This window comes from Pangasianodon hypophthalmus, chromosome 18, assembly GCF_027358585.1.
Source record: "Pangasianodon hypophthalmus isolate fPanHyp1 chromosome 18, fPanHyp1.pri, whole genome shotgun sequence".
Lineage (NCBI taxonomy): Eukaryota > Metazoa > Chordata > Actinopteri > Siluriformes > Pangasiidae > Pangasianodon > Pangasianodon hypophthalmus.
The window spans coordinates 15,837,568-15,863,195 of record NC_069727.1 but is presented as its reverse complement, the minus strand read 5'-3'; the positions used below and the strand labels follow the sequence as shown (position 1 = coordinate 15,863,195).

The following is a 25,628-nucleotide window of genomic DNA, read 5'->3' as shown; positions in this document are numbered from 1 at the left end:
GAGTTGAATTTGTTTTAAATCAAATTTGAATGTGATCATTTAATTCGAATACTCCCCTTTCCACTTTGAAAATGCAATTTTCCCAATATCAGGAACGAGCAAAGGTTTGACATTTTTTTTAAAATAAACCCTCCTCCCCCAAGTTCTCCAAGCTTTGTGTGTGCCTTTGGTTTGCCGTGGATTTCGACCTGTTTGAATGGTTTGAAAGTCTTGCAGATGAAGCCAGTGAATCACACACACAATGTGAGTTAAGTATTATTGTTTGATTTACTATCTGCAGGAGCATCCCAGGCCCAAATATGAAACATTACTCCTTCAGAAGAGACAGAGGAAGAGGAGAAACAGAAAGAAGAACAAAAACGAGGTGGGTAGTTTTCTTATACAATGCTGAAACCTCTACTGAAATAATCACTGGTTTATTTGCTTTTCTCTACAAACTGTAAGCCTTCTTTTAGGTTTTTTTTTTTTATTCAGGACCTACAACCATAAAAGCATCTTAACATAAGTTTACTGAAGAGTGCTGCCAAATAACTTTAGTTGTTGTTTTGAATAATAACTGACCTTGCATTTCTTGCTTTTGCTCTGTGCAGACCTGTCACTGAGGAGGTACAGCATTTGCAGCGTATATGTTTTGTTTTCACTGAAGCAATTAGAATGAGGAGTTAGGGGTAGAGGGCTGGTGCCAAACGCTGCAAGCCGCCAGCAAAACCCCATGATGCACTGCTCTGGCTGCAGCCATTTGGCACCATAAAATGAAAGGTTGGTGGACTGCTCCAGGTTCTGCCATGGCAGAAAGAGTGGGTTGGGGAAAGAGGGAGAGAGAGGGAGAGAGACAGTGAGATGTAGGTAGAGAAAGGTGAGCAAGCTGTGGAGAGGAGGTGAGAGCGCAGCTTCTCCGTCCATGAGCAGTGCTGGTGTCTGGCTGGAGCTCCTAACCGCTAGTGTTTTTAGTGTTGTTACCTGTTAGTGTGTGATCCGTGGGCTCTGTCTGTTCCAGCCTCAGAAAAGTGTGGAGGAGAGCAGCGATCCAGGCAAGGACAAATGGAGACAGTGGTTGCTGTCTGCCATGGCTGCAGGGAACCCGGTAAATGCTGATCTTTCTCTTTGTTTCTCGCCCACTGTAGTTCCTCTAGAGCAATGATCACCATTCCTGCTCCTGTCCAACAGAATTTAAATCAACCCTAATCCAAAAGATCTTATCCAGCCAATCAAGTAACCTGATTACCAGGAACTTGTGTGTTTTGATTAGAGTTGAAACGAATTTCTGTAGGAAGGTCACTGCTCTGATCACTGCTCTAGAGCTTCTGCACCTGCTTTCATGCTTCTCTGTAACTCGCTGTCTATCTCTTTTTCTCTTTCTAACTCTTTTCCTTACTGTGGGGCTACAAGGTTTTCCCCCCTCCTCTTGTATACTTATGGCCTCTGGTCCTTTCTTTCTTGGTCGCTGGGCTCTGAATCTGCTTTTCTGGTGCTGTCAGTAGCTGATTTTGATCAGTCTTGGATCTGCCCTCTTTAGAACATATGCTAAAGGGGGCTTAATCTTTCATTTTTCCTTTGCCGTGGTTGTAAAATTTTTAAGTTCAATTGAAGTATAGGTGGGGCTTGGCAAGCATATTAGTACTTTTAATACTTAGCTGGGATCAGACTAGTGTCATTTTTGTGTGCTATTTTGTTGGAAAGTATTTTGGTATTTTTAGTACTGAGCTGGTGACAGAGTGTTGTTTCTGTGTGATATTTTCTTACACTTTATTTATGTAAATAGAAAATAAGAATAGATTTGACTGCAGTGTTGTTAACATAGTTGGATCTGGCAATACCATATTAATATTGATCTACAATATATATAATACACCATATTTTTACTGATTGATATACTGACGTAATACATAATACCATTAATTATTCTGATCTCAAAACCTTAATGACCCAAATGTTCTGTAATTGTTATAATGTATAATGTCACAATACATGTCAAGAACTGCCAAGATCGACATAACTCTTCATTCCAGTATGACTTTATCAAGTCAAGAAGCTCATTAGTTCTTTTTCTCTGTAAACTTAGACCTTGAAATTTACACATAAGAAGACATATTCAGTCTTGCTTATTCATGTGTCACTAAGCATGTAAGAGGATTAGAAAAGCCAGAGGGGCCATGTTCACTGTGTAGCCACACTTTGACTTTAGCTGTACACAATAAAGGCAATAATAATCTTATCCTAATCCTCTTTATGTTCATTTTCAAGTTCATATTTTCACAATGCAGTTGTTCCTGCTTCTGCAACTCACACAAAATGCCTGGCATTGATGTGTTTTGACACTGTTGCATTAGAACACAAGTTCCCTATGAATTTTTTTCAACTTTGTATTTTGTTGCATGCCGTGATGGTTAATTATTGGTGTAGTGAGTGATAGATGTTTCCTCTAATGGCTGAGCAATTGTGATAAATAACTATAGTTTGAGCATTGAGCAATATAAATGCAAATCTCATTTAATCCAATATTCTATAGCCCTGCTGTATGAAAAAAAAACAGAGATATATTCTACTACTTGAAATACTTGGAAATGTTCACTTTATGGCATTGAGTTTGAATTTTTCAGCAAAGCGTAAAATCTACTGGTCATTTAAATGGATTTGCTGGAGTTTGGAAACTGATTTGTGTTGGACATTTTAAAAATGAAGCTTCTTAAGGAATCAAAAAACTTGTCAGTTAGTGTTAGCTTAAATATACTTAACTGTACAATATGCATTTTAAGACCTTCTATGTGTCCTAACTCTTGAGGTGGCCTTCTCATTGGATTGTATGTTTCACAGGTGTTTGGCATGTATATTGCAGGATAATATGTGTCTGAGGGGTTGTATGTACTACTTTCCTCAGAGAAAGAATGCTCATAATGAATTAGCTCCATTCTTCATTGCCAGAATTACTGAATCTACGGACAGTGAGTTGATTCTAGGTCAGCTCTCATTTTTAAAGAGGTGTGATACCCATGAGCCATGGTGTGCAAAGTGGGTTCCCTCTATTACCATTGTAGACACAATGTATGACCCAACTACATTCAGTTTATGCCTGTATGCTACAGAGTTTGCTCATCAGCTTCCACAAACTGCATAGAAGCATAATAGTATAAAGTGAAGTAGTACATTATGCTTACATTGCAGTTGCCAGCTTGAGGTTTCTTTTTTTTTAGCTAGTGCTTGGTCCTGAGACGTTTGTATTGTGATCAGATTGCATGTTGACAGTGAAGTGAAGATATTGGACTAATTTTTCCTACTTGATCTCCCTACTGATTTTCCTGTTATTCTGCCCAGAGTGTTTGAAATACAGCAGGAATCATTATAAAAATTAGCCATGTCAATCAAGGGTCATTAATAGAATGGCACAGTTGTGACAGGAATACAGGCTTGGAGGCTGTCAGTCAAACAGTTCAAATCAAACTGTTCTATGATTTTCAGAAATACAACTGCATCATATTTAAAGTGCCTTGTACCTGCCCTGTTATATTTCAAAGGTGTGAAATTTCTCAGCTCTCTCTGTCTCTCCATGACAACTGTATTTCCTGTCAGGCCTGGTCATTTTTTTTAAACCATTAACATTTTTTTTTTAAAGAAGAATTTGGTTGGTCTTCTGTCATTGTCTATAGGTTCAAATTTATTTACTCACATTTATTTATCTACATTGGTTAATTCCATTAGTGTGTCTGGTAGCATACAGTGGATATAAAGTCTACACACCCCTGTCAAAATTGCAGGTTGCAGTTTAACCTGGTTGCACATGTATGTACACACCTTAACGAATACTTTGTTGGTACAGCACTACAGTGTTTTTTGAGTAAGAGTCTGTCAACTTGAGCACATTCTGATTGTATACCACTCTTTTATACAATTTTATACAATTATACCACTCTTCTATACAACAGTGCTCTACATTCCTCAAATTGATAAGAGAGGGGATGTTCTGTGCAAAGCACTCCTCAAGTCAGTCCACAGGTTTTCAATAGGATTTACATCTGGGCAGTGACTGGGCCATTCCAAAACACTGATCTTCTTCTTCTGATGCTATTCCTTTGTTTTTTGGATTTGGATTTTGCTTTTGTCTCTTATTGTGCTGAATGGTGGAAATTTTCTTCATCTTCAACTATCTGCAAGTATTGTGCCAAAATAGATTGGTATTTGGAACTGTTCATGATTCCCTCTATCTCAGAGCTGGATTTCAAAAGAGCTGGAAACCACTAAGCATAGACAACCTTTTGTGAATTCCTGCAAAAATCTTTAACTAAAGTGAATTTGCAACCAAATATTAAAAATGGCCAATTTTATTTATGATTATGTTAGTTTGTGCAATTACTTTTGGTCCCTGAAATAGGGGGGACCACATATAAAAGTGCTGTAATTCCTACACCATTTACCCGCTTTAGATGTAATTACCCTCAAATTAAAGCTGAAAGTCTAAAGCTGAAAATGTTTAATCTCATCTCCAATATACTGTAGTAGACATATTTATGACCCCCCCACTTTTTCATGAGAAAGGTATTCCGTCTAGCCACCCTGCTCTGCAGCCCGGACATTGTTGTCACTTGCAGGAAGTGAACTATACGTACCAGATATTCCTTCAACTGCTTTAATGTCGCCATAGGTCTCTTGGCAGCCTCACTGATAAGTTTTCGTCTTGTCCTTTGGTAAATTTTGGTTGGATGTCCTGTTCTTGGTATTGTCACTGTGGCGCCTCATTTTCTCCACTTGTTGATGATGGCCATCACTGTGTTCCATGGTACATCTGATGTTTTTGAAATTCGTTTGTACCCGTCTCCTGTTCAGTACCTTTCAACAGTGAGATCCAGTACATGCTTTGAAAACTCTTTGTGGACCGTGGCTTCAGCAGTCGGATGAAACCAGGAAGATGTCAGGAAAATCCTACAGAAAGATTTTTGTTGCTTGCTATGTCACATTGTTGTTGTTTTTCTTTTGGCTGCTCCTGTTCGGGGTCACCACAGCGGATCATTGGTCCACATATTTGATTTGGCACAGTTTTTTTTTTTAAAAAAACGCCAGATGCCCTTCCTGACACAACCCTCCCCAATTTTATCCAGGCTTGGGACCAGCACTGGAAGTGCACTGTCTTGTGCAACCTCAGTGGCTGGGGTTGGTTCCCTGGCCGGGAATCGAAGCCGGGCTGTGGCGGTGAGAGCGCCGAGGCCTAACCACTAGTCCTCTGGGGAACCAGTTGCTATATCAAACCGGATGGATACTAATATTTATATTGATTTGTAACTTCCTAGTGTTAACCAGGTGTTAGAACAGAAATAGAAAATAGACAGTTTAGTAACACTGCTGAAACAGCACTGTGTAATAGTGTCAGGTTAAGAATAAATGTGCTTTGCACTCATAAATGGGGAACACGTGGCATTTGTGTGTGTGTGTGGGTGTGTGTTTGGGAATGGTTGAGAAAATTCAGGGCGACTGGACAAAAATTTTGTAAGGTATTTGGCTCATAATATGTTTTAATTAAATATAAAACAAACGTGTGGGCCTTGGCTTTGTTTTTATAAAGTATGCTTTTTCCTAAAGTCGTCCTTTCTGCTAAAAAAAATAAGGAAAAAAGTCTTAAGTCTTAAAAAAGTCTTACTTTAGTTCTGCAGCTTTCAGGAGTGTTATGTACATACTCTGGCCAGCAGAGAGAGCTACACTTCAACCTAGTGATTGTATGGAAGACTGTGTATTTGTGTGTCTGTGTGAGAGAGAGAAGGGAGGAAGAGAGAGGGAGTGCCCTCTCAGCGGGAGTGTCACAGCTCAACACGAGGCCGAACGCCAAATGCAGAATAAACCACAGTCCCTGCCTCATCGTCATGGCAACCCTGTGACATTAAAGCCCCTTTACTTGAACACATATGGGGCTGTTCTAATCTGGTATTTTTAAAAGCCTTATCACACAGTTATGCCAATCCGGGCATAACGTTAATGAGACACAACTAGTAGTGACGTCCAAAAATAAAATACAGGAGTTTCAGTAAGGGGGGAAACAAGCACATGTGTTATTCGTTCCCAGACTCAAGCAAATGTACATTCAGCATAAGCAGCTGGGAGGAGGAAAGTGTTAATTTGAGTACAACCTGCCCCTTCTTGATTGTGTGCTTTCATTTTTTAAGGAATAAAATTAAGACTTTAACCGTATGACTTTTTTCTTGCTACTTTGCTTTATATGTATACTAAAAATGTATACATTAATTGTTAAAGGTCATCTGCCACCTTGTGCAAACCGTTTATTGGAGAGTGTGTGTTTTTTGTGTGTGGTCTGGTTTAGTGTGTGGGTGTGTGGAAGAGAGTTTATTCTCTCTGTACTCAACACCCAAAAGGTCTTTACTTCACCCTGAGCACTAGAACTACTGGAACGTAGGTTTAACCATTGCATAGCTCTTACACCTATAATCTCTGCCACAATGTTCCTGACCTCTGCTAAGCTAAACTGCAGTTATGTGTCTTACATGGCTGACATGAGTATACTATATATTCTTGGTCCACTTGGTCCACTCTCTTTCTCTCTCTCTCTCTCTCTCTCTCTCTCTGAATGTGTAAATGCACATTCATGCATCTCTGCAGTGATCTCTGGAATTCTCCATACCAGCCAGTTTGTCACTAATATCTCAAAAGGTTTAACTTAGCCCTTTTGGAGTGGTCTGTTTAACATGGACCATCTTAATGTCGCTGACCCCCAGCCACTGTTCACATGCAACTTATTTGTAGCATCATCCACATATACGGCGAACATCAACATTCTGTCAATGCTTCTGCACAATTATGAGTGTCAAGGCCTCAGGATCAGATAAAATCCTGCTGAGAAGGGAACAGGGCCTTGTCTGAGTGATAATGTGCCAGACTTTGTATATGTATATGATTGCCATGTTACAGATCTGTGCAGAGGCACAGATTTGACTTGACTGTTTTATGTGACACAGATAAGAATAAAAAGCACAATTGAAGAATAGACAAGCACTCGTGCTCCACTTTAGATGAAACACATCAACAGATGTTGCAGATGGACTTTGCCAAGGGCTGGTTAGTAAATAGACAACCTGGCCTTATTAGTACTGACAGTGATTTTTCATCATACACAGAAATGGGGAAACACATTGGCTTTTTTTGTTTAGCATTTTTAGCATCTCTCCTGCTGAAACAGATCAGAGCTATGGATACCTGGAGATAGACAGGATTAATATGTTGTAGTAGAACATGTTCTCACTTTAATCTAGGCTGCTGATACTTTATGAGAGAAACAGCACCGATTTAAGTCTTTCAACAGCAAGTGATGAGTATTTGTCATGCAAACAAAATATGTTATTGAATGAATTGTAGTATATATAATTTATTTTGGGTTTTGGTGTGTGTTCTACATTATGTTAATAAAAGCAAAAGTGTGAATAACAAGCAGAGATCGTTCTGTGTTTCCCTCTGTTTTCCCTACAATTATTTTTCTTATGGTATTTTCTTTAGTTTATACTCATGCATTCATAATCATTGTATATTTATAGTGTATCTGGAGACCATCTCCATCTGGCCTTTGTCTGAAGGCGAAAAGTTTTCTTCAGCTCGGTTTTGGTCAGTGAAGTTCTCAATTTTGTTTCTTGCACATGCACTGTGGCTGCTAATATAGATCATCACAAATCCTGGAACGCTTCCTAACACTTAATGCTCTCGCTGCCTAAGGAGGGAGGCCAAGCTTATCTACCTCATCTTCCTCTCCAAAGAGTGTGAACCTTGTTTTGTCACTGAGAGAATGGGTGTGCAGAGAATCAACATGTTCAACAGGGGTCACATGTGATTCATGACCCTCCCTGTGGTTTGCCATAAATGGCTGTGTTACATGACCTACATTCATTATCTTCCAAAAACCAAAAGCTATGGCATTTTGAGAGCTTCCCTCAAGTGCAGCCATCAATCTCTAGCTGCTTTAGCTGTCCCAGGGCTCAGACAGTGTGGTTTAGTCATGGTGAGTGCTTCTGTGTGCTAGGTGGTGCTGTTGCTCTCTTAATGAGCCTAATTAGAGCTGGGAGAAGCTACCAGACCAAACTACCAGAGATCCTATACCTGCTCAATTGGATGAATGTTAACCATTAAATATTAGATGCAAAACAATGTTGGTATTTTATTTATTTTTATAGCAGTGATATTATGAAATGGGGAGATTCAGTGGTGCATGCTTTCAACCAAGTTTTGCATTGCACTAAATTGACTTTTGTTGTGGCCTTCTGTAATGGCTCCAGCCAGGAAACTTACGTATACGCATTGAGTGAATGCCTGAGACTCTCCATATTTGCTTCTTTTGCTTCTTTTCTCTGTATTAGCTCACCGTGATGCATGAGATTGCAAGATGTTTGTTGGATGTTTTTCTTGGTTTGATTGCTTTGATTTAGCTTTCAAAGTTGTAGGGTAAGTAAAGTGCAGTCCAATAGCAGTGGAAGGATTTAGAGTGCCTCAGAGTATTTTTCTTGATGAATTAGAAGACATGATCCCTTGGAGATGCTTGGGATATGATTTCTGCAGTGAAGGGTTGAGGTTGTAAGGCTTACTGAGTTATAGTCTTACTGTAACATTGAGGTACATTATTGACAGACACTGTAAATGTTACATGAATTTGGATAAACCATGAAGAGAAGGAACAGCACACCCACAACACAGACATATATAAACATTTACTCAATTTTTCAATTCCTTTCTCTTTCTCTCTCTCTCTCTCTCTCTCTCTCTCTCTCTCTCTCTCTGTCTCGCAGCCTGGAGATGAGAGACTTACATGGAAGGACAGATTGCCTGGCTATTTCATTAATGTCTCCTCTGTTCTACTAATGGTGAGTAGTGTTACTTGAGAAACACCTTTGTTAAATTCAGTTAATAAACTATGTAACTGCTTCATAATTAAGATTTAAGCCCACAGTGTCTTTCGAATCTTTGTGTTTCTGGTGTTTGTCTTTTGTGGCAAGTCCTGCTCTCTTTTGATTTATTCACTCTCCTCTTGCGCTCTAGTTTGGTGTAACTTTTGCTGCTGTGTTTGCGGTGATTATGTACCGCATAACCGTCTCTGCCACGCTGGCCATGAGTCCTGACCCCCAGATCAAAGCCAGTGTGCGAGTGACCGTCACAGCCACAGCTGTCATCATCAACCTAGTTGTCATCCTCATCCTGGACGAGATCTATGGCTCCGTGGCTGCCTGGCTAACAGAGCTGGGTGAGATTTATTGTACACATTTGGACTATGTTGCTTGGCCCTCTGGTAATACTGCTTACTACCAGTCCATATGACACACTACTGGAATGTTTTGTAGGAAGTTGAAGTATCATTTTCTAATTTAGGCGGCCTTCTGATTTTAAGTGCTTCATGAATAGGAATATAAAATAATGCCCGTTCCTCTTAAATATTGGTCCTTCCTCCTCTGCCCTTTGAATTACAGTCTTGTCTTCCATGTAATTTGTGAGTGCTGGAATTATGAGTTCATTCTACTTTTACTGCCAACATCACTGTAATCCAAACAGTGATCTCCACTGTAGATAAAAATGTAGCTGGGAGACTGGATACATATAATCTCAAAATAACTTTTAAAAATAACAATTTCTGATGTGTCTGCAGAGATTCCAAAGACAGAGACCGGCTTTGAGGAGCGTCTGATTCTGAAGGCCTTCCTCCTAAAGTTTATGAATGCTTATGCCCCCATTTTCTATGTAGCTTTCTTCAAAGGAAGGTACGTAGACATGTACATCCTAAAGCTTTAGCTTTTGTTTGTGCTTTGTTACTGTTAAATATAATAATAAGGTAAAAGGTAATGCTGGTATGGCCGGACAGCTCTAATGCAGAAGCTTGAAATGAAGACCATGCAAGGTCTGATAAGTGGCAGAAGCTTAAATACTCCATTCTTATATGCCCATACATAGACACATCCCTCCCATTTCCTCTAATGAATGATTAGGTAGGTTTATTAGATAGATTAAGGAGGACAAACAAAAGACAAGAGAAAGAGAGGTAGACCCTTTTCTGGATGAGGCTTTGGTTGCAAAAATTCAACCAAACCAGTATTGTCTGAATTGTTCTCATTAGAGTATGAAGTCCAATATTCTAACTAACTAAAAACCAAACATGGTTTATTTCATCACGATTTTGGGAAAGACATCCATAGTTAACTAAGCATTCAAGTTGTATATTTTTAAAAATTCTTTATCCCTACCAACAGGTTTGCAGGCCGGCCTGGAGAATACGTTTATGTTTTCAACCAGTATCGCATGGAAGAGGTAAATTTAGATATGCGTGAGTGTGTGATTATGTATACCTGTCACTCTGCTGTCACTATTATAACTGTCCTTGATACTGCAGTTATCACAGTTATTTTGCTAGAAGGATCTTGCTCATTCTCTGTCTATTTCCCTTTTTTCTCTCTCAGTGTGCCCCTGGTGGTTGTCTTATTGAGTTATGTATTCAGCTCAGCATCATCATGTTGGGAAAACAGCTCATTCAGAACAATATCTTTGAGATTGGCGTCCCGTAAGTGCTCAGACTGTTCCCAGCTACATCTACCTCTGTTAAACATGCTCAGTCGTGCCTTTGCTCTCTGTAACCTGAAAGCGACTATATCTTCTGCTTAGATAAAGACTTTTCCAGATTACACATTTGACATATAAAAACCTAGGGCATTTTTCTTTATATTCTCTATATTGCAGTCTCTGGGATCTCATTTTCCTTTCTGAATTTTGCTTCTTAAGCTTTATTCTCTGTCTCTCTTTCATTTCCTTAGTCATACACACACATTCCAATAGCATTTTGAACATTACACAGGTATTTTGCATGTAAATGTTAATGTAATATGCAAATTAGGTACAACAAGTGGGATGTCCTCATTTTCTTTACCTTCACTCTATGGTCTGAGTTTCTATTGAAATAGATTTGGGTTTTTTAAATAGATTACCCATAGATTATTACTTAAATAAAAATGAATATTTTTCATATTTTTTTTAATTAGCGATTGTTTTGTGTGATGCTTCGTAGACATATAACATCACTCACCTCATGCCTGGATAGTTTTTCCTATAAAACCTTCAGAATACTTGGACAGGAAGAATGACAAACTAGGACACAATTTCCCCAGAGCAACAAATGGACCTGTAGTCATGCATTCCCATTTACTGAAAATCCCTGTTTAGCCTATTTTTCCCTCATTGTCCTTCAAAAGAGCACATACCCACATCTCTTCATCCTTGCCTCAGTTTTTCTCCCTCATTCATTTGAATAGTGCTCACACACCACTAGAAAGATATAGGTGTATGTCTGACTGTTTACTCTGTTGCTGTGGTATCCTGCCTGTATTTGTTTTCTTGAACCAGTGTGTTTGGTCTGCTTCCAGGTGTTTGTATTGTCTATGTCTCTACCATGTTTTCCACTTATTTTAATTAACGTGACATGCTAGCTTTCAGGCCAGTCCACAGCTCGTGTTCTTTGTTGGGTTTACGGTAAATGCTAGTGCCTCTTGGGTTTTGTTTTCCCGTGGCTCGGTTTACATCTGTCTTGGCGTGTGGCTATAAAAAGGCTCTTTACGGTAACAGGCTCACTTCATGCACCTACAACAGTGGATACATCAATCATTCATTGGCACTGACACTGCTGCATGCCTTTTGTTTGTGTGTTTATCTGTGTGTGTGAGGAGAGACAGTTACCGCGGTATGTATGAACATGTACAAACACAGCATAAACACAGCTATAGGCTGTGAACTATATACATGACAGGTTTGAAACTGTTGGTTTCTCTTTAAGGGTTTTTCAAGTTTCTATTTAACAATGGGAGCACATATGTGAAGCGGTCTGCAAAAAGCCATTGTAAGCCACTAGAGCTGAATTTTGAAAAACTGACAAAAAGGATGAAAAATCTGGGGGTTTTTTTTTAAACCAAAGATTTCTGCTAATAGTATATTTTGACATCTGTATTTTAAGAGAACATAAATATAATTAAATTTTTTTATTTAGGCAAATTTCTAACCTTGCTTTAATGTATGCCTGCAAAGTTCATATCAGGTAAGGAGCCAGTTTAATAAACTCAGCGGTTAACTGAGTGAGTCTGTCAAAAGATGTCTAAAACTTTGCTAGCTGAGTTTGCTTTTCTCATAATTTGCTCACGTTTTTGGATAGAAACACACCATAGCAAAACTGAATTAATTTAGTTTGTCAAAATGTCTTCAATGCTCCTGTGCCATCACATCGTCATCAAAACAGAGAAAAGTGCTTAAAATAAAGTCCAAAATGTCAAACTTTGACCATGTGAATGGTTTTGCAGGCTACCACTCAAATGCATCCAGTACTGTTTATTGAACTAGAAGCACTTATTTTATAATATAAAGCATCATAGGCCAAGATAAGACACCGCGTCATTGTGTTCTAGTTTACTTTCCATGTTTCTGCACTTGTTGCTATTTAAACTTATCCATCCTTCTATTAAAGTAGTTTGTTCAAGAATGCAAATGACAAGAGTGGAGTCCTTGGAAAGGCCTGGGAGAAGAAAATTTGGGTGACTTTAAACTGATTCTCCTGTTCTGCTCTATAAATACCTAACTTCGTTACTGGAGAAAGGACAGGGCTGAAGTGCCTGGTGCAAACGCTCTGTGATGGAGGCCAGAGGGGACAGGAGGACTCAATATCCCACAATTCCCTCAACACAAAGACCTGACCTACATTGTAGTTCTGCTCTCCCTACAGATTGCTCTACTCCATGTCCTACCATATTATATCATACAAATTGTATATGAGTATGTACTCTAATATTTAGAACTAGAGTCCATTACAGAGCATGTTGTTGCATCCAAGGCTGCCTGTGTGTGTCTGTGTGTGAGTATGTGTGTGTTTTTCTGTCCTAAATGCAGCTCGACAGCTGGTAAATGGGAGCTTTAGCACGGCAGGAGGAAGGCACTTCTGATACAGAGGCATTAAAAAGTAATGTTCTGGAAAAGGGCTGTATTTTGGGGGTATAAATAATGCATCAGCTGCATTTAGCGGATTTTATCGGAGACATTAATAGGCAGAGATATGGACCACATGGCCCATTTCATCATCTATATTTGGCTTTCAGAAGCAGCAAGAGACACACAAACTTTCTTTCTTTTCTTTTTTACTGATGAACGTTATCTGAACACCACAGCTGTTGTAACTGTAGATGCCACTTACCAGGTTTATTTAGAAAAAAAGATACAAACAGCATAGTTCATTATGGAAATTAAATATTCAAGGTAAATTTAACCTATTAGGTGCTGGGGTGTAACACAAAGCTACTATCTGTATCTTTATCTGTTTAGTGTTCAAATTATGTGTATCTGTCTGTTTTTGTCTGTCTATTTATAATGTTATTTATTTATTTCCTTTTTTATGCGTACCCTACCACTATGCCCCAGTAGACACTGGAAAACACTGAAATAAAAGCAGGGCTGTTGGAAAGAGAAGTAATTTTTCACAGTTTATAACAACAAATGGCAATCTGCAGAACATAACCTTACCCAACTCCTGAACTTCTATAGTTCCTCAAACTTCACTCGAGTTCTTAATTGTTTTCAACCAGACTCCCTGGGGAACTTTCTGGTGAGATTTCTATCTAATGTGACCAATTAAGGTAGGAAACTATCTTTTGAAACAACAATGTCTTTCTCAAATCAAGGAACTGTTGTTTATAAGAACCTAGACACTAACATATAAGAAGATATATCTATTTATAAGAACATAGACTTAACTATAAAAACACTTGCAATGAACCTAAAAGTTAATATTTACAAAAATAATTCAGTGGTTTTTTTTTTTTTTTTTGGAGACCCCAGCAGGGATATTCTGTCCTTTGCTCAGTGTGGTATCTGTGTGGGCTATATGGAGTAGTGACTCTATAGATAAATGCATTTCTGTTGTGAATTTCAGGGCAGTTTGTTCAGAAATATGGTCAAAATATTGTAATATTTTGGAGCTATGTATGGCTATGCTGAAGTTGTGGTCCTGGAGCAAACCACTGACAATGGAAAAAAAAAGTGATTAGTGCGCCTCCTATCTGTATCATGTTAATGAATGCGGTTTTGTACCTGGATCTTCATACTTGTGCCCTTCAAGCTCATGCCCACATCACCTGAAAGTAAAACCTGCCATTTACATGACTTTTTTTTGTTATGTCCCATAATCCCAGTCCCAATGCACAAGTATCAAGCAGATGTCCTTTCTTTAAAAAAAAAACGACTAGTCAAGCTCTATACTATAAACAGAATAGTGAAGCTCCTATTCATATACCTTTTTTTCTATCCATTTAGAACATGTTATCTGTTCAATCTGAATAAGGTATTGGTTTTGGTTACATCTCATTTCAAAGTACATTAAAGCAAAACAAACAAACAAAAAAAAAACTGTATTAGGTACAGGTTTGTATCAGATTAGTTAATTTTCAATAATATACTATAGTATCTTTTAGTAATTGTTTTCAAACTTACCATACAAGCTGTCTGCCTGTGCTGATCTTGATCATCTGGAATTGTCAGTTGTGAGATAGGAAAAAAAAAAGCAACAGTCGAAAGTCATGGGAAAGTTCTTTGTTTTAAGTCAGCAGGCCTGTTTTTTCTTTCTTTTATTTAAGCACCAGCTGGAAAACTTCCCCTAATAGTTATTGGATTAAGAGTGGATTTGGAATTATTGGAGTCTTTCAAACTTCCCTTTTTGACATTCTTAAATAAGTAAAAAATTATTCTGTATATGCATGGGAACATTTTTTTGAGTATAATGGCCTGACATTGCATGCTGAGATTAAAAGCATGCTTTCTGGAACATTATTGGGTTGAAATTGGTCCCATTTATTCAGGTTGTTTACATTTACTACAGAGTAAAGTTTCTGAGTGAAAAGTGAGGAGCTCTGCAACCATGCAGAATGCCACATGTCCATGTCATACATATGGAACCACCAGTGGCAACACTTTATAGCCTAAAAGTTGGTATATATCTTTCCTTTACTAAAGGTAATATATTTAATGTTAGTTTACTCTAACATGCTACTACTACGTCAGTCTCTTGAGTGTTTGGCTGCCTGGCTGCAGCTGAGAAACAGACTTATAACACAGCCGTCATTCATTCATTTTAGAAAGCTGAGGAAAAACTAAACCAAGTGATTTATTTTATACACATTTCTGTAAAAGAGAGTAGTACTATGCATTTGTGCTTTTGGTGTTTTGGTGTCCAACTGATCAAGAATGTTTTGCACTTTTGTCATTGCATATTGCATTTCTGGTTAGCTTAAATAGACACTAAAAGGCAAAGGGATAAAAAAATTAATAACAAGCATGTTAACTCCAATAGAGTGTATCCTTAAGATGCCACTTTTATATATTATTAATTAATATGTGCTTTTTTTTCTTCCTGTTCCGCTCTGCAGGAAGCTGAAGAAGCTGTTCCGCTCCCTGAAGGAAAAGAAGCGAGCTCCTGAAGTGCATGTGGAACAGACAGGTCGTACTCTGCGTCAGTGGCACCTGGACTATGACCTAGAGCCGTTTGATGGCCTCACACCTGAATACATGGAGATGAGTGAGTGACCGTCTCTCAGCCTCAAAGTGTCAGGTCCTATAGGAATGCACATGTTTATCACTTTAAGCCACTTTGATGTCCTGGGTTCTCATTTAATGGTGGTCCTCTCTGACTGTAGAGTTTGAGTCACTTGAGTTTGTTTGCATGCTAGGTTAGTGTATGCAAGTCCTACATTTGTCTTTTGGTCATGTTAACAAACAGTGTTTCCATTAGTGAGTATGGTGTGTATAAATGTGTGTGTGTTCAGCAATAGGCCTATTTTATACTATCATCATTATATAGCTAAATAACTTAATAGTCGAGGTGCAGTGGAGATTTTTTAAGCAACACTAAGTTAATGACAGAGGATTTTTAAAAATGTATTTCTTCTATTAAGTGAAATAACTGTAGAGATTTATGCAAAATTAAGCATGTCTTATTACACTCTAGCTCAACAGTTGATATAGGTATTGTACATGCTGATATACTGTATTTTACAAACTGATTTAGTTCATGTTGTTACAGTAGGCTTAAAAACAGAGACTTCCCCCTAAACCTATTAAATAACTATTAATTGTGATTTCTGTTGATTTTTACTAGAAGTTTGTTTTCCAAAAGAAAGGACTTTTCTGATGCACTTGAATTCAGTGTGTTTGCTTTTGTATGTTCACATTAATGGATGTTTTTTAAAATATATTATTTTAAACTCAGTTGTACTATAGATGTACAACATATCTGAGAGAGAGACATGCATAAGTCATGTTGATTGATAAACATGCAGTTCAGAAGACACTCTGGTGGACAGTTAGTGCTCATAGGCCTAAAAGAGTATAGCTTCTCAGTCTTGGCTTTTTAAAGCATGCCCTCCAGTCTCTAAGCCATTGTTTTTCCGTGGAGAAAAAATAGTCAATGTCAATCATGTTAAAGCTGGAAATGCCATTTCCCACAAAGGTTATGTTCCATGTGTTGGTGTGGGGGAGTGACAGAAAAGCAATTTTGTGTTCTGTCACAAATTATAGGCTATAATTTTTCCTCACTATAGATTGTTGGTTATGTGGAATCACTAATCTGGAATCATCACCTAATAACCCTATGCAAATATGAGTTGCTTATGTAAGCAAATATGTAGATGGAGCTGACAGTGCTGTAGTCAAGATTCACAATATATTCACCACGACTAGCTTTAGGCAATCTAGACAAAGACTCTTTCAAAGAATTCTGGATCTTCTCAGCTCAAGTTTCGGTGGGAGTGAATTAAAGTTACAGTATATCTCTTTACATCAGTATATATGTAATGTTAGCTGGTATGGTAAGTTAAATGCAAGATCTTTGAATTGATTAGCATCAATTAATAAGTTACTATTCCTCAAAACAAAATGCCTCAAAACAAACACAAAACAGTGACTCTCCATATACTCTAAAAAGATACAGACTACTTACAAGCATCCTCTAAGAATCCCAGCTATTTTGTCTGGACTATGTCTCTTTGTATTCCTGACTCACATCTAAAGTTTTCCTAGCTAGACTCTGGATACATCCTGACCCTGACTAGGATAAAACAGTTACTGAAGATGAAGAATGAATGAATGAATGAATGTCTTAACTACCTCGTTCCTTGGTTGGGCTTTCTCTCTCTCTGCATTTGTGGCCTCTCCATCCTGATTTCTCTCATTTCACCTCCTTCACTCTGTGTTTGTTCCATCACAAGCAAACATTTTAATAGCGCTCTCTCACCTCTGTGGCCTGGGTTCAATTCCTGGCCAGGGAACCAGCCACTGGGGTTGCATACATCTGTGTGCTCTCAGTGCCGGTCCCAAGCCTGGATAAAATTGGGGAGGGTTGTATCAGGAAGGGCATCCGGCGTAAAAACTGTGCCAAATCAAATGCGCGGAACAATGATCCACGGTGGCGATCCCTCACGGGAGCAGCCGAAAAAGGAACAACAACATAATGTAAAACATGATATACAGTTATCCTGCAAAGCACATAAAACTGATTCTATCTTTCAACCTTGGGTGGCTAGTGTGGTGACCATTGATATTATAGGGGTAGCCATCCCAGGCCACCCTCCATACATGGTGGGCTTAGGAAAAGTTTGATGGCTAGAAGATCTCCAAGGCTAGAGGTGAGAACCCCTGAAAATATTGCTGTCATACAACAGTTGCCTTCTACCTACTTGCCTGAAGACATGTTGGAACACATAAATGCTGTAGGGAGTCATCAGTTTGGAAGCATATGACTATAGCATCAGAACTACAGCAGTACAGGGAATAGTCCACTCTTGCATTAATTCTAATACAGTGTGTTAGAACAGTGTTGAACATTTTCTATATTGTACTGGGGCCTGGCCTATTTTAAGTCAATATTAATTTCTGCATAGTCCCAATGGATTGTTTTTTTTCCTTGGTCTTTTTAGTCAAATTATATGATTATTGTGTATCCCAATAGCTGTTTACTTGCTATTAGCTACTACAGCTAGCTAGATAAAGGAAGAGTACTTGCGCATTGAGTTTCTCTTTCTTCTACATATTATGATATACCTTGTTCACTTCCAAAGGTACCAAATATGTAACCACTGCCAACTAGGACTCCAGGACTTCTGTTCATGCAGAAGTGTCTGAAAATGAGGATGGGCTTATAAACAAGGATCATTTATGTACCTACTAGCACTGACCATCCTAAGAATGTAGTATCTGACTCCTGCTCCGTTGTTCTGTTCTGTCATACCAGTCAACATGGTGAGTTCAGCTGGCAGATTTGGAGGTTAATCTGATCCAAACTCATGACGACTGAAGGCCTGAAAGCAGTCCAAGTTACTCTCTAGATGAATTAATAACTTGGCAGCAGACATGGCTCAGCTGAATTCATAAAGTAGTAGCTAAAACAAATATAACTTTGATGGTCACCACCCTCAGTAAGGTAGCTAATAGACACCTCACTTTTTTGGCAGTGGGTCATCTGGGCCAGGTTACAAGAATACTCTCTGCCAACTTGGAATCTGCACTGCCTGGGCTATGTAAATTAGCCCTATGCAACCTATCTTGTCTGCCTGGGTGCTTCATTGAGCCTGCTGTCAATGTAGCCCAGGACATGAGGTTGCAGGTTTCAGAATCATAAAAGCCTAGTGTCCATGTGGTGCTTCTAGGACACCACACCCTCTCTCCACTTTCCAGATGCCTGGGGGGCACACACACAGGCTTCTGGTTAAGTATTTGAGTGTCCAAATGCCTTTCAAAGAAGGCCTGAGACAGCATCTCCAACTACTCAGGAATCCAGTAGAACATGTAACTAAATGTTGGAAGTGGATTTGTAACAAATTATGGCTGAAAACATTGTTCACTGGGCAGTGACTACATCAGATCAGTGAGTCATGATGACATGACATGAGTCATGTTGCAGGGATACAAACTCCAGTTCTAGCAGTAGTCACCAATGGCCTTCTGATGGCCTCTGGCATCAGGATACTGCATGTTTTTGAATGTTCATTGCCCTGGCAATTAACTCAATTTGTATCTGTCAGTGGGCAGATGATTATGGCGTTTCCTTCTGACTAAATCTAAATTTTTGACCCTGAATCATGTCACCTTGCAGCTTTTGAGTCTCGGTTGGAGACTTTTGTTGGAGTGCATACCTTTTGGTGTTAGGATGAAAGGGATGGAAGGCAGGCATTCCATACTCAGAGGAGATGTTTACCTGCTATGGAAGATAAACAACCTCTGAATGACCCCCTGTTTAAACAGAGACAGAGCCCAATTGGGTGGATGTCTATGACCTGGATCATCTCAACATCATAGGCGTTTCATAAAAGATGTGCCAACATCAGTACCATCTGTACAGATTTTACCATGCATCTCCTTATTTACAAGATTTTTCAAGATTAACATCACCCCTCTCAGGGTCGTCTGTAAAGCTCCGTTGTGGCAGTCTTACAGTAAACAGTGTTCCTCATGACATTATTGGCAGCTCTTTAACAGGTGTTAAGAGGGGTGAAATAGAATGCTAGTTACATGTGTGTAAATGTGGGTATGGCTTAATTTCATAATTAGTCTCAACTAGAGATGTGCATGTGACTGTTTTTTTTTATCCGACTTGCGCTGTTATTACATGTTTGTACCTGCATGCAATGTTTATTAATTTACTTGGTTCTACTTCTTAAAATATTAGGAAATTAGGCATTATTATATTAAGAAATTAGCTATTACCCCAACTTTTAGCTACCCTGACCAGGCAGTTACTAAGAAAACACAGAAAAATCTTAGTGATCTTCATAAGACTAGAAAGGATATCATAAGCAATTGAAAGCATTTGTGCCCCAGAACACAGTCTGTACTGAGACTGTACAAGAAATTGCTGCTCCCTAAGAGTGTGTGTCATTCTACGGTGAGATTAGGGGCATGATATCACAGGCAAGTTGGAATCACAGGCAAGTTATTTCCAAAAGGCAAGTTTCACTAGTTACATAGTGAGTATAAGCTTGTAAGATTATACGATTGTCTCTGTCTCTATGTAGGTTAAGATCAACTCACATTTGTACAGAAATCCATATAAGGCTTCACAACGTTTCTCACAAGACCATATGTGATTTAGAGTAAGGTAAAAAAAAAAAAAAAAAAAAGCAGGCATTTCAAATTCTTCAAATGTTTTTGAGCCTTTAAGCAAGGCAACTTACAGGCATTTCTGTTAATTCCTGCTTTGTCAGACTGCTGACTGACTCACCCCTGACTATCAGCCTGTAGGTGCCCAGTTGTTTACTTATTAACACACCCTGCACTTTTTACCGTTTTCGGAACCGCTACCCAAGATATATACACGCATGTCTGATCACGAGGTAGCGCAATTAGAGCGAGAGAAATTTGTAAGGCTATATGTTTATCAGAACCAATTTAGTAAAGCCACTGGAGCGAATTTAGTAATGTCCCTGAGGTTCCTTCCCAATGAACTTGAAGATATTTAGGCCAGGATAAAAATCAGTGCTTCACTAATATACAACACAGGTCATGGTTTTTAATAATTCTGGTGCCTACGGCCTTCGGACTTTTAATCAGTCCAGGTATACACAATCTAGCATTGTGAATAATAAAATAGTTAGGTCATGTTTATTAGCCTTCAGCATGGCACTGAGTGCACAACATTCAGGCATGTGCATGATAATAATAATTTAACAATATAAAAAAAATAATAAAAAGAATAATAATTTATTCTTTCCTGTCTGCAGTCATCCAGTTTGGCTTTGTCTCCCTCTTTGTGGCCTCCTTTCCTCTGGCTCCTCTTTTTGCTCTCTTGAACAACGTCATTGAGATCCGACTGGACGCTAAGAAGTTCGTCACTGAGCTACGCAGACCGGATGCCGTGAGAGCACAAGATATTGGTACTAGTCTACATCTATATATATAATATTTTTCATCCAGAAAACAGATCATATGTACTAAGGTTTATGCACATTTGTGACAGCTCTTGTAATTTGTCGGTATTCATTTCTTGTTTTAGGAATCTGGTACAATATACTAAACGGCTTGGGCAAGTTTTCAGTTCTCATCAATGTAAGTGGGTCCATTTCTCAGCTGCAGTCTACCTGTACAGGCTTCTTCAGACTTTATATACACTGTTGTATATGTGGTTCTATATGTGGTTCTTCTCAAAAATGATCTATGATTGTAAAGAAGACAACAGGACAAAAGACTCAGAAGTCCCTGCAAAGAAAGACATTTCTTTCTATATTTATACATGATGGAGTTGAAGGAGATTTTGTCATTCCTTTCTGGTACAGTGTATCCCATGGATAAGCTATGGGTCTCTAGCATAGGATATTCTAACTCCAGTGTCAGATAAGTCTGGGATAATAGCTGCTCTAATGTGGACCAGAGGTCTCAAATGCTTTGATGTGTTCTCTGTTACGTGGGTTGCATAAATATGAAAATATGTTTTCAAAGTGTCTTCTTGTTTTTCACAATGTTATACTTTGATTTTACACAAAATCTCATATAGATATTCATAATCTGTAATGTTCCTAGTTAATGTGTTGAGTTAATGAGTCCACTTTGGACTTACATGATTCCCTATTTATCCGCCTAAAAAGCATTCACATATCCATAGAAATATTATTTTAGTTTTGAATGAGAAAAAAAAAAAAAAAACAAGATGGACTTCAGGCTAGAGTGAGCAGTATAGCTGACTTGCATCTCCTCCAGAACTTTGAAAGCTATTACTAGCTGAAGTCCCATTACCTACCTCATTATTTACAGTTCTATACAAAGGTCCAGGCACTTCTAAAGAAATTTTCTAAAGCTAAGATGACTTCAAAAAAAACAAAATGAAAAAGTTTTAATTATTCAAATAATTTTATATTACACAGATAGAACCACCAATAAAAAATGAAATTAAATCGTAATTTGCCTTTGCCTTTATAATGGCATAAATTTTTTTGGGTATGCTGTTGTACAGTTTTCTAAGGAAATTGGCTGTTAGGTTGTCCTAGGCTTCTTTGAGGACTTGACACAGTTCTTCTGTCTCTGTAGTTCTTCTTTTCGACTAATACACTAACGCCTTAAAATGCCTTGTACACATTCTCTTTATTTTTCAGGCTTTTGTCATCTCCTTTACATCAGACTTCATCCCACGACTGGTTTATCAGTACATGTACAGTGAGACTGGCACCATGCATGGCTTCATCGACCACACATTGTCTTACTTCAATGTCAGTGATTTTCAACCAGGCACAGCACCTGCTGGCTCCACTATCACAGTGTGCCGGTGAGCCCCAACTATTGCTGTTTACACATTATTTATCACTTTAAGTAAGGTTTCTTAATGTCACCTAGATGTACTGTGACCACTACTATTAGGTTTGCAGAGGGAAATGGTGGAGAAATTGTAAAGAGTGCAGTACCCAAATAAGAAGTATGTACGCCAAAGCACTTGAGGAACTAATGATGGATCTATATATGCAAGCATGGTGAATTTAACTGGAGAGTTAGATCATTCATCTTACTGGGAGTTTGATTTAAAAGGTGTAGAGTAAATGAGTGGCCAACATTTCGGAAACAATTTATCTCTGAAACAAATCCAGTGTGTTGTAATAGCACGTCAAAGTTGAGTGGACTTGTGTAATAGTCTGGAATATGTTTTGCCACTCATCAGAGGGCTCTCGTCAGTTCTTGAGAACTGAGAGCTGAGAAGTGAGTAATGATAAAGCCCCTTGGATGAGGAGTGACATGTCTACAATACATTCCAAATGAATCTGAATGGTTTAAAGATCATGCCATAGTTTTGTCTTATTTTACATGATATATACGTGCCCTGCAGCTCTATACTATACAACATCATGTCCCATCAAAGGCTAAGAGGGTTTCTGTGCAATTCACACTTCCATGTTAATAGAACACCTGACACAGTGACTCTATATCTTAACAGCTTCAATGCTATTAAGCACTTCAGTCACTCCTTGCTTCATGCAGACATGGATTGGTACTGTTGGAATAAACTGCAGTATCATTTAGATCAGGTGCATCATTTAAGACAATCCTTTCTAGAACCAGAATTGTACTAAACTAATATAACATGGCCTCTTCTTGTATTTTGTTTCATTTAATACTTTGAGTGACATTATAATTGTACATTTTGTGAAGTCACCACTCTCTCTGTCTCCGTAACTGGTCTAGCAAGAAAGGATTACCTTAAGCACTGTTCACACGGGACTAAAATTACAAGGTGATAACATAGAATTTACAACTTCCAGATGAATCCACTAATTCTCACACTGTCTGCATGAAAAAGAATGGTATTTTAAACACCCCAATGTAACAGCTGGGCTGACAACAATCCAGCAACCAAAAATGTGCACACAGTCAGTGATTGTATAACTAAAAAAAGAGCACCTTTAAGTTATGCCTGTTTAAAAAAGGCCAATAAGTCTAATTTACCCCATAAACAGGGTGATAGGAATACCATTCTTTTTCATGCAGACAGTGCAGACCCATGATTATGTCACTAATATGTCAGTGTAATGGCTACACTGATAAAAGTGGTCCTATTGGACTCTCATTTAATTTGTAATAAAATAGGTTTTAATGTCCAACAAAGATATTTATTGCAGAAGTTATAAAAGAATTGCCGCCTGATGATACCCACTATATTATACTGTTAGTATACTGCTATATCAATGTTATATATCATCCTTAGTTCATATGTGTGTGTGTGTGGGTCTGAATAAATAAATGTATGGATAAAACAGTGAGGAAAGTAGCAAAAGATAGTAAGAAGGGAGTAATGTCTAAATAGTACAGAGACACCACACAGAAATTTTGAAAAATGTGCAGTGGATAAGGATGCCCCTATCTAATCAATTGTAATCTGAGCCATACAGTGGATATAAAAAGTCTATACACCCCTGTTAAAATTGCAGGTTTTTTGTGATATAAGTAAATTAAACTAAAATAAATCATGTCAGATCATTTTCCCACCTTGAATGGGAAAAAGCAACCAATAAAACTCAAGTAAAGAACAAATTGAAATATTTTAAGGGAACAAAGAAAAAGTTTTTTAATAAACTGACTGCACAAGTGTGCAAACACTTTAAATAATACTTTGTTAAAGCACCTTTTGCTTGCAAAAATGCTCCAGGTCTATCAAGTTGTGAGGGGTTCTCCTGTGCACAGCTCTCTTCAAGTCATTCCACAGGTTTTGGATAGGATTTACATCTGGGCTATGATTGGGTCTTTCTAGAATGTTGATCTTCTTCTGAAGCCATTCCTCTGTTGACTTGGATTTGTGCTTTGGATTGTTGTGTTGGGAAGTGAAAATTTCTATCTTCAGCTATCTGACAGAGGTCTGCAGGTTTTGCATGCCAAAATAGATTGATGTTTGGAGCTATCCATGATTCCCTCTTTCTTTACTGAAGCCCCAGTCTAGCTGAAGAGGATCAGACCCACAGCATGATGGGTACCATGCTACCACCAAGCTTCACTATAGATATGGTGCTCTTTGGGTGATAAGCTGTTTTTGCACCAAACATATCTTTTAGAATTATGCCCAAAAAGTTGTACCTTAGTCTCAGACCATAAGACATTTTGGCCCATGGTTTGGGTTGATTTAGGGCTTGGAATTTTTTCTTTCTTCCATCTAACCACCCTACCCCATAGCCAGCCCAGACATGTGAAGAATACAAGAGATTGTTGTCACATGCAGGAAGTGGCCAGTGCGTGCCAGATATTCCTGCAACTCCTTTAATGTTGCTGTTGGTCTCTTGGCAGCCTCCCTGATCAGTTTCCGTCTTGTCTTTTTGTCGATTTTGGAGAGACGTCCTGTTCTTGGTAATGTCACTGTGGTGCCTCAGTTTCACCACTTGTTGATGATGGAAACTTATCTGTATCCCCCTTCTGATTGATACTTTCAACAATGAGATCGCATATGTGCTTTGTAAGCTCTTTGTGGACCATGGCTTCAGCAGTCAGATGAAACCAAGAAGGTGTCAAGAAAACCAAGAGAAACTGCAGGTCTTTATTTGGTTAATCAGAATCACTTCATTGATGACAGGTATATGATATATGGTATATGAAAGGTATATGATATTACTTTTAAGCACGAGTTTGAATGGGATTTGTTCATTCTGAGCACAGTCACATGCCCCATTATAAAAGGGTGTACACACTTGTGCAACCAGGTTACTGTAATTTTCTTCTTCTTTTTTCCCCTAAAAGATTTCTGTTGATTTTTCACTTAATTGTTGGTAGCTATGTCACATTAAATGGGAAAATACATGATTTTGGTTTCATTTTTTTACATGACAAAAACCTGCAATTTTAACAGGGGTGTGTAGACTTTGTATATGCACGGTAAATACTGTTTTTTCCTGAAATAGCTACTTCGGTATCAGGAGTTACAGCCTGCTTGGCAAATCTACTTTTACATGTTTAAAGTAGATATATGGCCATTAAATCAAGGTAGATACTTCACTGAAGTGTCATAGCTTTCATAACTCCATAAACAAAAAAAAACTTTAGGGAACTTTCCCAGTAGTATATAGCTAGTTTAATTTAATACTATGCAAACAGAAAACCTAATAATACTTTATAAGGAATTCATTCACTTTGCT

General features: G+C 38.3%; 1 protein-coding gene across 4 annotated transcripts in view; it reads left to right on the top strand.

The window, feature by feature from the left end:
- The window catches only part of ano2b (anoctamin 2b), a 46,418-nt gene that overhangs the window by 16,385 nt on the left and 4,405 nt on the right, over window positions 1-25,628 (top strand). For 3 of the 4 annotated variants that reach the window (XM_034313216.2, XM_053241890.1, XM_026923554.3), the window contains 11 exons: window positions 281-364; window positions 998-1,084; window positions 8,766-8,840; window positions 9,016-9,217; window positions 9,617-9,728; window positions 10,215-10,272; window positions 10,422-10,522; window positions 15,411-15,559; window positions 20,754-20,906; window positions 21,026-21,078; window positions 22,119-22,288. In XM_034313216.2, coding sequence (XP_034169107.2) covers window positions 281-364; window positions 998-1,084; window positions 8,766-8,840; window positions 9,016-9,217; window positions 9,617-9,728; window positions 10,215-10,272; window positions 10,422-10,522; window positions 15,411-15,559; window positions 20,754-20,906; window positions 21,026-21,078; window positions 22,119-22,288 — 1,244 coding nt within the window. The remainder of the gene's footprint in view (window positions 1-280; window positions 365-997; window positions 1,085-8,765; window positions 8,841-9,015; window positions 9,218-9,616; window positions 9,729-10,214; window positions 10,273-10,421; window positions 10,523-15,410; window positions 15,560-20,753; window positions 20,907-21,025; window positions 21,079-22,118; window positions 22,289-25,628) is intronic. The other variant, XM_034313218.2, reaches the window with a different exon arrangement.